The 10862-nt window shown below is 38.9% G+C and overlaps 1 protein-coding gene across 1 annotated transcript; it reads right to left on the minus strand.

Annotated features, from left to right (window-relative positions):
• Positions 1-4860: 4860 nt before the first annotated feature.
• On the minus strand, positions 4861-10467 carry LOC139456257 (leucine-rich repeat-containing protein 47-like). The gene is made up of 5 exons (XM_071237877.1): positions 9480-10467; positions 8091-8207; positions 7394-7512; positions 6625-6727; positions 4861-5948 (listed from the first exon to the last, which is right to left on the minus strand). The coding sequence occupies exons 1-5, from the start codon at positions 10461-10463 to the stop codon at positions 5658-5660; spliced, it is 1614 nt and encodes a 537-aa protein (XP_071093978.1). The 5' UTR covers positions 10464-10467; the 3' UTR covers positions 4861-5657.
• Between the last annotated feature and the right edge of the window lie 395 nt (positions 10468-10862).

A 10862-nucleotide genomic window follows, 5' to 3' on the forward strand; every position in this document is an offset into this window, starting at 1 on the left:
TCGGTGTGACGAGCGAATGTTTTAATGCCTTTAGGGATCCCAACCGTCCATGAAATAAAGGTGGTATTGCATCACTAAATACAAAGTAAATCTCAGAAGGCACTGAGTTGAATAACTACTTGAAAATATGGAATTTAGAACACCAAGGACTGAACAGTTAGCCGACCCGATTGTGGTCCCCGAATCGACTTCAGCAACCGTTTGTATTACGTCACAACAATTGAAGGGGAGATAACCCATTATGTAATTAGGAGATAAACATACTGTGTTTTCAATGTAGAGCTAGGTTACCTGTAGATTTAACCGCGCTAAATTGAATTCGGAACCGAACGCGCAGGTGACCTGTCAACACTGAACCCGTGCTCAAAGTACTCACTGTGACGATTATTATACAACATATGAAAAACACATTTCAACAAGTACACACCCATAGTGTAGAAATATGGCATAATTGTACCCATGTCGGGAATCGAACCCGGGTCTCCGGCGTTACGAGCGAACACTTTAACCACTAGGCTACCCGACCGCCCCTACCTGGAACGATTATGAATGAATCTAATTACCCCTATAAGACAATTTACACTTGAAGCTTAAGATTGTGGAAACATAGTGCACAGTATGTATACAGTGCTGATGTAAGGGATATGTACAATGTGCTGGAAAGTGAGAAAAGCGTGCGCGCGCAAATATTATACAGTTTAGTGTTTAGATATAGATTTGACAATATTAATGATTACCAATTTGGAAACAATAATATGATGCCTGCGACTGAATCTGTTAGTCGTTTCTATATATTTGTGTACAGACAAGAACATATTTGTATTTAGTAGAACATATAGGTTAGAGTCACCAACAAAATACTACGTAGCGTTTGTTGTCCTCTAAGATTATCAACAGCTGAAAATAATGTCTTCCTAAAGTCATCATATAAAGTGCATTCAAAAAATAAATGGAATGATTTTTTTACAAGGGGCTCCGCATTTACAGGAAAAAGAATCAGATAAATTAACGCGAAACTGGTCGAAATTTAATGTGCTGCAGTTGTATCCCAGTCTTGTGCGCAGTATGTTTGTATATCCCCTACCGCAGTTATGGTATATATGTGATGATGCGGACTGCTCCGATGCGACAGCTTTAAAAGAAGATAAGGACGAACTATCCCTTACTTCTAATGATAGATTATTCAATTGGCCTAATGTATCTATAACATAGGGCCTTTTAATCGTAGATGTCCGTGCACACTGTATTACATGAAGGGCATTGCTGATTAATTATTTTGTAAAGTTTGTTGACGTTTCTTCTATAGCTAATGACTGCCATCCAGTTTCTTGATATAGGCTGAGACAGGAAGAAATTTAATTAACTCTGTTACTGTTCTTGCTGCCTGAAGCTGTAGTACTTCTAATTCTTTATAAGAGCAACTGTGGCATATTTTTATGTCGGTCTGATAAAAACTAGATGTATATTCTACCACGTTTGATCAGTTTAACCGATATTTAGGTTTTCCTATGGATGAAATCATTTTTGTAACACCAAGGTGCTTGTGTCAGTCTACCCTTCCTATACATGTGTTATTGAAAACTGGGCGGTCGGGTAGCCTAGTGGTTAAAGCGTTCGCCGCTCGTCACGCCGAAGACCCGGGTTCGATTCCCGACATGGGTACAATGTGTGAAGCCCATTTCTGGTGTCCCCCGCCGTGATATTGCTGGAATATTGCTAAAAGCGGCGTAAAACCATACTCAGTCAGTCAGTCAGTTATTGAAAACTATTGATGGTATTTCACCTGGGATTTTATGTGCGAAAAAATTAATAAATGGTTTTGGTAGGTTTGCATTGTACCAACCATGTTTGTTCCCAATAATATAATTGGAATAGGTCTTTATTCATGCAGTTTCCAATGTGCTTAAAATCTGGAGATTATTCATATGCCAATACTGGTATCATGTGCGAACAAACGTGTTAAATTTCTCATTTTCTACCATATGCCACTAGTAGAAATATAAAATAATAATGGCACAAAGACTGATCCCCGAGGGACGCCAGCGAGTATAGTATTTGTTCACTGTTGAGACAACCCGTAACATTTACTCTTTGCCGTCTGTTAGCGACAGAGCTATGAAACCATTTCACTAATACCATATTGTTTCAACTTGTGTCATAAATCCTTATGCACGGGTATGGTGCTGACAAACCTAGAAACATAATTGAGGCGAACCGGATTCGAACCCACGATCATAGGTTTCTGGCGTGCCTGAGGGACGCAACTCTGCACAAACAGTAAGCGGAAGTGAAATAACCTTGACAGGGCCATGACAGATTAACGAGTCATATGATACAATCGGGTGTTCTTTAACTTCTTTCGAGTAGTATGTATTGATTTCCAAACATTGTGAGTGAATATTGTTTGATGCCAGTCACCAATATTCCACTTATAGCATACTCCATATAACTAGACATCCAGTGTGGACAATAATTATCACAATTAGAGTCCTGAATACTCGACCCAAGCAGTGGTTGTTGGGGTCTTATCCTGCAGTCTCCCAACACAGAATCACAAGCTTCTTCTCATCTTCCAAAGTGTGTGTGTGAGTGTGGTGGTGGTGGGGGGGGGGGGAGAGAAAGTCGGGTAGCTTAGTGGTTAGAGAATTCGCTCGTCAGGCGGAAGACCCGGGTTCGATTCCCGACATGGGTGCAATGTGTGAAGCCCATTTCTGGTGTCCTCCGCTGTGATATTGCTGTAATATTGCTAAAAGCGTGTAAAACCATACTCACTCACTCATCCAAAGGCAAGGGAGTTAACTGTTTCTGGACTTTTACAGTCAGTTAACTCCCTGGCCTCGGGAAGATAGCTACGTCTGAAGGATTACAGTAACACAAAAGATATTTGAACAATTTTATTGAAAGAAAAGACATCAAGAATATAAATCACGAAACAATTATATCATAGACAAATTTTAATAGGAACAGGATATATGATTCAGGATGATCCTGAATGATACATCCCATGCTTGTGTGCTTGCCTGGAACTTGATAACTTCAATTCACCAGAGACCTGCTTTATAACAGAGGACAACTGGAGGACATAATAATATGCCTCTCAAAAATGTACTTCCATCACAATAATATATTCATCTTGAAAAATAATTCAAACATTCTTTGATTTCCTTTTTAATTTTTTTTCTAAATCAATGTGTCCCGACCTAGTGCCACGATAGGGGGCATATACTTTTAAAGATATCAAAGTGAGACTTGTGGTCTGAAAAACACCTCTTGAAATGGAAGCTGTAACAAAATTTACAACAGAAATATGCACAACATTTTATAAAGGAATATTCTCAATTAAACACATAATTCTTATGTTATTTTATTGATTATTTTACAAAATGTAGGGTGTACTGTCCATAATAAAATAAAATATATTATTCTGGCCACTTCTTGAAATTATTGTTCCTGGTCATAAACACTGGACAACATGAAATGCGAGGTGATATTTTTCAGCCTGTCTGGGAAGGATGGTAATGTTTGAGTACTGTTTGTAAAGTCTCTTCAGTATCACTCTGTTGAAAACAAAATCTTATATTGAATTAACCAGAAATCCTTTGATAACATAAAAAATAGTGCCAAGGCATTGTAGCTCACCTGTAGTCAACATTTAAAACTGCAACAAACAGAGCCTCTTTATAAAAATTGCTGTCAGCATTGCTATTCAAATATTTTCAGTATAAATATCGAGGACAAAAGTATCAACAAACAAAAAACTAAATTTTCACAAAGTTCCTAAGTCTGCAAGATGGAACATATTAACGTAGAACATGGTTGCAATATACTAACAGCTAATTTTATTTTACACCTAGTTTCAACTCTGAACCTAATATACCTTCAAAAAAGAATAGAATTGGTTGCAGGTGCTGTGATTGAATATATTCAGATGTCATCATTTGTGAGAACAAGCATGTCAAGTTTCACATTCATTGGCCCAATGAGGAGATGATGTTTATGATGGATGACTCACTTTTGTATTTCCCAATATGGCCATTTGCAGCCATATTTGATTTCAAAGTTAATGCCTTGAACAAACTTAAATCACATAATCTTAACAAACATCCGCACAAAATGTCAGCTGAATCGATCGATCCATTTCAGAGAAGAAGTCCATGTACAAGTAAATGTTTATGGAATATGACGGATGACTTGCCCAGGTCAGCCCCAAATACTACCAAACCAACAAGTTACAGATTTCAATTCTTTTCTTTAGTAAAAATCAAAACAAACTTCCAGATCAATAGATAGCACTATCTGAAAAATAAATAGCTCAATTCAATGTTTACAGGTAAACATTGACACCAACAAAACAAAAGGCATGAGGGACTGTTTCAAATGTTTGTACATGATTTACTTATGTAAATGTTTCACTGTGGTAGCACAATCTTTAATTCTCCAACAAAGAGACAAGATTTAAACATGCCTCATTTCATCCAACAAACCTTAATGATCTCCCTGCAACTAAAACAGTAATAAACAAACAAGATTGTGAAAGAGACAGTTTGATGAATCGTCAATAGATATCAATTATATTACATTTGACTGAAAATTCATAAACAATCAAAATAATTTATCAATACCAGTTTGATATCAATAAGTTCATTTTTGTTTGATTTCAACAAAAAGGTTTCGTTATACCATACCCAAGAACATATTTCTCTCTTCATATTCTCCATTCTAGCATAATTTCCCATATTATTGCAAATGTAGCACCAGTAAATTTCTCTGGCCTGAAATGTGACAACTGCACACAAAATGAAGAACACACATCAGGCAACATTTCTTCTATTACTTGGTTTACAGATGCGCCGCTCCAAATGTTGAAAAAAAATAAATATGAATCCCTCCTTTTTTTATTACCGCAGATCTTTACTTTAAAAAATACATAAAAAGAAAAGATTTCATTTGCAACGCGAGTGTAAACCAAAGGGAAGTGTCACTGGGATCCATCAAAGCTCGTCAACGCAAAGTGCACTGGTGACTAGTTATATTGTACATGCTTAGTGCAAGGGATATAATAAAATGTTCTTGAAAAATTGAGTTATTTTACTTTTGTTTCTCCAGAATATTTTTTTCATACCTACCTAACTTTTTAGGACAAAATTCAAGTAAAACAAATCTGAGAGGCATTTTTTTCTGAATTGGCCTACCTCACTTTTGAAATCCGTAAACCAAGAAATAAAAAAGAGTGTCGCCTCAGAGAAACATCATCAATACATGAAACTATGAACTCAATAGCCCATTCATGATATTTAACACAAACTTTAACTCACCATAGCCAAAAGATTACAGTGTGTGCTTCTTGTTCAACACACTCAGCAATACACCAGCTACATGACGGTGGTCTGTAAATAATCCGATCCAGTTAAACAATGGAGAAATGACATGGGAAACTGGTGGTTGATAGGATGAGGACCGTGCGCGGGCACAGTGACAGACAATGTGCCAGGTCACCCGATTCTCATTTTATTGTACATTTTATTTGTAATTTTTACAAAGAGCTTCAGTTTTCCGACAATTGAAAGTTTTTATTTTAAGGCAGGCAGGTTACTCAGCATAAAGCAGCTGGGGGTTTAACTTTCAGGCCAGGTAGATGACAAAACCCCGCCAGCATCTCACTCCCGGCTGACCTCGTAGATGTCGAGAGGCAAGTCTGTGCGAGATGGATACACCACCTTCAACCCCCCTTCATGATCAATAACCCGGACCTGTTCGACAACCAGTTTCTGAATGGCGGCAGCATCCCCTTCCCCAACATCAGCAGCAGCCTCCGCCGCCTCCTCTACGGGGGTCCCCACCCCCATCACCAGCATCTCCCTCAGCAGCTCATCAGCCACCTTCTTACACACATCCAGGGAGGAGGAACTCGTCACCTCTACCAGAATGTCGGTCGTGTCCTGGGAGATCTGAAAAACATCAGAGTGAGTGAGGGCTTTTACCAGTAGACTCCACTGGGCAATCCAACTAGCCCACAGCACATTTTGGACAAGTGGTTATGTTAAAAAAAATAGATTTTGGATAAACAACTAGTCCGTCTAGATTGTTTCTTGCCTTGGACTAACAGACCAGTGCCTGTTCCTGCTTGAACAATATTTCAGTTGGAACACTGCATGTCACAAAGCGATGTGTACAGTCAGGTAGCCTTGTGGTTAAAGCGTTCGCTCATCACGCTGAAGACTCGGGTTCAATTCCCAAAACAGGTACAAGGTGTAAAGCCCATTTTTCTGGTGTCCCCCACCGTGATATTGCTGGGATATTGCTAAAAGCAGCGTAAAACCATACTCACTCACAAAGGAATGCAAGCCTTGGACTATTACCACTGTGGTGCAACCCTCGAGCAAGACTAGGATCAGATCACAGGTTTCTGGCAAGCCTAAGGGACAACTCTGCACAATCTTGAGAGACTTATTAACACTTACGATTTTGGAGAGTGAAAGGGTTTACTGCTATTGTCATCTATATACACTAAGACAGCTCACAACACAGTGCCACACATTAAGAAAAAAAAGCTAAATTAAAGTTAAATGGTTTGATTATACATTCTTCTTTTTGTTGAAACTTCCCTAACACGACTAGACTTACTTTTGTCTTGTCACTGTTAGTGATCGGTGGAAATGAGATCACATGACCATCTCCATCAAGCAAGCACGGGTAATGCGCTTTATCCTTCAACAGATCCAGGTATCTAGAAAAGATAAATTAATAAACCACATAATTTACCAATTCGTAATCAAGTTGCTGAGAACGTACAAATGATTATCGTAACAATATGTTCAACTAAATATTACTATTCATAAGTTGAACTAGTTAAAAGGACAACCAAAATGTCTTCATCATCATTTGATAGTGTTAAGGGTATCAGCAGAAAACAACATCCACTTGGGGGCCGACCATTTGATATTCAGGGTAGGGTAGGGTAGTGTGTACGTGCGTGCGTTGCGAGGGTTTGGGGGGGGCGCGGGTTATTCTGTATTGAGACTAGATATTTTTTCAGCAACATCTGCAAAACCAGATGTTTTTTAATTACAACTACGAGCCTAAATATTTTTTCATTTTAAATGCATCTTGCAACAATGTATTTTTGTGTTATGCAAATTCTTTATTTTTTTTCAACAGTCTGAAAGGTAATTTTAATTTTCAAGCATTCTCTGGGCCAATTATTTTTGTGGACAAAATCCCAGACCCCCTCAGGGACATTCAGAAATATTCCATCTGTTTGACGACAATGACATGCAACCAACCAAGTCATCTGATCCATAGAGTTGCCTCTTACAACCAGCACAGGTTGATGGGGACTAATTCTAACCCAGAACCCCGATGGGTTTGTGGCAAGGAAGTTAAGGGTACCAACTTGTGAATGCCACTGAACGTGTTCCGTTTCTTCTCCTTCCTGACTTCATCGGCCTCTTTACGCAGATCAGAAACCAACTTTGCGGCTGTGACCTCGGATGACTTGAACAAGGGCACAACCTGGAAGAACATGTTGATTTTATTTGGGTGGTTTTGGGGGGTTTAACTCCACAACACAGCAATATTCCAGATAGGCTGTATATACTTGAATCTAGATCACAAAACCAGTGAACGATATTGTGAGCACCATCAGGGTAATCATCAGGATTATGTTGCCAGGTTTTTTATTTACAGATTTATTTACATATCATGAGAATGAGGTGAGGTGAAATGGGGTTTAACGTCGCGTCCAAGATTATAGCACTTATATAGCAACGTGCATGTATGTGTGTGTGTTTGTGTGGCTGCATGTACTAGTCCGGACTGATGCCGACTTATAGTGCTAGCTCACTGAGATACCATGCAGCAGTTTAACATGAATACACCACTCAGACACAGTATACAGACTCCGAGCTGACCAGTCCTTATTTTAGCCCCTTAATGCCGAGCACTAGACAGCGTAACAACAAGTACAATCTTTAAACGTCTTTTGGTATGACGCTGCCAGGGGTCGAACCCCGGACCTTCCGCTCTCTGGTCGGAAACTCTACCACTAGACCACGGAGGCCTCTGGTAATCTTTATGCCCCTGGTACTTACCCTAATGGCCTGTGGGGAGCGGGCATCATACACAAGCTCTGGCTTCACAAGTTTGAGGTCATGTGTAGCAATGGTTGCAGTCTGTCTCTTTTCGCAGATTGTGTCGTGTAGTCTTGTCTGAGAAATACACAACAAATATATTCAGCCTGTATATATATAAAATGAGAAAAATACAGCAATGTAACAGCAGTCTGTAAATAATTAGTTTGTACCAGAAAAATAAGTAGTACCGTATTTGATGTAACAAGCATGAAATACTCACATCCCCCGCCAATATGACATGTCGGGTGTGTGCAATGCATTAGCTCCTGAGAACTATGTTCACTGGGCCTTTTTGTAAAGAAATATAGTACGTTTTTCAAGATCTGCTCCGGAAACGAGGACTACCGCCATTTTCAGTCTAAATCTAAGTTGTTGCCATGGAAACTCGAAAAATAACTTTTTTTAAAAACCCAGATTATCAAAAGGCACCAGTTCACCCACTAGATCTATCTATGTGCCAAGTTTGGTGAAGAAATATGGTACGGTTTTCAATAATAGGACGGCCGGCCGGCACTCGTTCCTATAGCCCCCTTCCACTTCGTGGCGGGGGATAATAAGCGCCCAGGGCGCTCTCAAAATTAGAAATAGGGGGCTCTTACTAGAATATCATTTTGGTGAAAAAAACTGAGTTGAAAGATAAATGAAATATTTATGAACGACAGATATATTTTTCCATAATTCAATTACCTATAATTAAGGGTGCATATAACAAAGGAGTGCTTATTATACACGAATAAATATGTCTTGTGTACATTGATCAATCGGAAGGGGTGCTAATTGGGATTGTTCACTAGCCAATATCTTTGCAAATGTCACCGTGGGCGCTTATTGCGTCGAATTCGGTATATATAATAAACAATATTCCACGTCATCAAGACACAATGACACACAATTAACAAAGTTCAGGAGTGTGACCACCCATCGACATCAAGCATCTCTTTTTGTGATCATCATGAGAAGTGTGCTGTTGTCTTGATGATGTTTGAGTGAGTTGGGTTTAACACAGCTTTGAACAGTATTCCAGTTATATCGTGACATGTCAGCTTAATGTGGGGGGAAATCCTAAAGTGATGCAGGTCTCAGACATTAACCACTTTGGTAAAACCCATGAGCATGAACATGATGAATATGGTGCTGACAAACCTAGAAACATGATCGGAGCAAACCTGTATTGAAACCCACAATTATAGATTGTTGGCACAACCAGGGGACACAACTCTGTGCATACATGTTATCACAAAATTGTGTATCTTGTACATACGAATAAGACACAATTTACATGACAAAAATGCTTAGTACTTTTGTTTACCATGCAATCAATAACAAAAAGTAAGTAATTTCTATTACCTGAAGTGTGATGAACCTCTTGAACATGTTTAGAGACTTCTTGAAATTCAGTTTTCGGACAATACAACAGACAAAATATGGACGAACGGAAATAACGGCAGGTTTTACTTGAACAGTGATTCCAGTTTCTGATGGGAAATGGAGAACATCAATGATATCTTTAGCCAGTTCTTCGACTTCATCTTTTGACCCTCCTTTCTTCTTTTTCTTTTTCTTATCCTTTCCTCCCTTTTTACCCATCTCACTTGCCTGTTCTTTCTGCAGTTGAACGCCAAGGAAGTTCAGCACCGACTTTCCATGACTCTGTTCCACCAGTTTGGTTAACTTCCTATCTTTGAATTTATTTCCCTTAACATTAAATTCTTTCAACTTTTGACATTCACTTAGTTGGGAGGGAAGTTCAGTAATTTTGTTAAAAGACAAATCAAGGGTATGCAAACGAACTAGGTTGGCCAAGTCATCTGGAACCTGGGTGATGGCGTTGTTATCAGCGAGGATTTGTGCCAGATACTCCAACTTGTCGTCTCCGATCCCGTCCGGTAGTGCTTGTAACTCATTATGCGAGAGATTGAGAATGTGTAGATTCGTTAGGGTTGAAACACCTGGGAATTCCGATAACTGATTACCACTGGCATTTAGAGACTGCAGCTCAGTTAGGCCGTCAAGATTCGGAAAAGATTCTATTTTATTGGAAGATACGTCCAACAATTTCAATTTCTTCAAATCGCCTACCGATTCCGGTAGTGTCGTTAGCCTGTTGTTGTGCAATATCAGCGTGTTTAGGTTGACCAACTTCGAAACAGAAACAGATAATTCCGTCATACATGTTTTCCGTACGTCTAGATAATTCAAACCAACCAGATCGAACACATGCTTATCAAACCCTCTTTTCTCAATCCTTTCACTTATTTCTGGACCGTGGAGATTGAGTTCTCGTCTGTTTTCTTCTTTCGCAGTTGCCACCTCTGGCCACATATCCGCCATGCTGTTTTAGATGTTGTAGTTGTCGAAAACTATCTACAGCATACCAATTTGATTATCGTTCACAAAGAAAATTTATTATACCTGTCAATGACCGGCATATTAAAATGAGTCTAATTAATGCATCTGTAATTTCATTAATTTCACATTTACGCCTTGTAAATGTTTAACATTCAACAGCTACTAATAATTGAAGTAGTCATCGGTAAATATCTTTTCAAGGGAGGTAATCAGGGGAGATAATTGCAGGGGCCTTGTTGTGGTGTTCTGCTTTTGTTTTATAGATATTATTGGCGCTAAAATTAATATTTATGTTAGATATATATGTCAAAATACATACTTGTCTATCACTGCGGAACTGATGTATGTTAGTATTTACAACACCACTTCTCATTCAATCAG

This window comes from Haliotis cracherodii, unplaced genomic scaffold (assembly GCF_022045235.1).
Source record: "Haliotis cracherodii isolate W230 unplaced genomic scaffold, xgHalCrac1.p SCAF_11, whole genome shotgun sequence".
NCBI classification, from domain to species: domain Eukaryota; kingdom Metazoa; phylum Mollusca; class Gastropoda; order Lepetellida; family Haliotidae; genus Haliotis; species Haliotis cracherodii.

Coding starts and splice junctions, on each gene's coding strand:
- LOC139456257 (XM_071237877.1), bottom strand. CDS start 10,463: ATGGCGGATATGTGGCCAGAGGTGGCAACTGCGAAAGAAGAAAACAGA. Junction 8,208..9,479: donor AGAGGTTCATCACACTTCAG/GTAATAGAAATT, acceptor TGTATTTCTCAG/ACAAGACTACACGACACAAT. Junction 5,949..6,624: donor CTAACAGTGACAAGACAAAA/GTAAGTCTAGTC, acceptor GATGTTTTTCAG/ATCTCCCAGGACACGACCGA.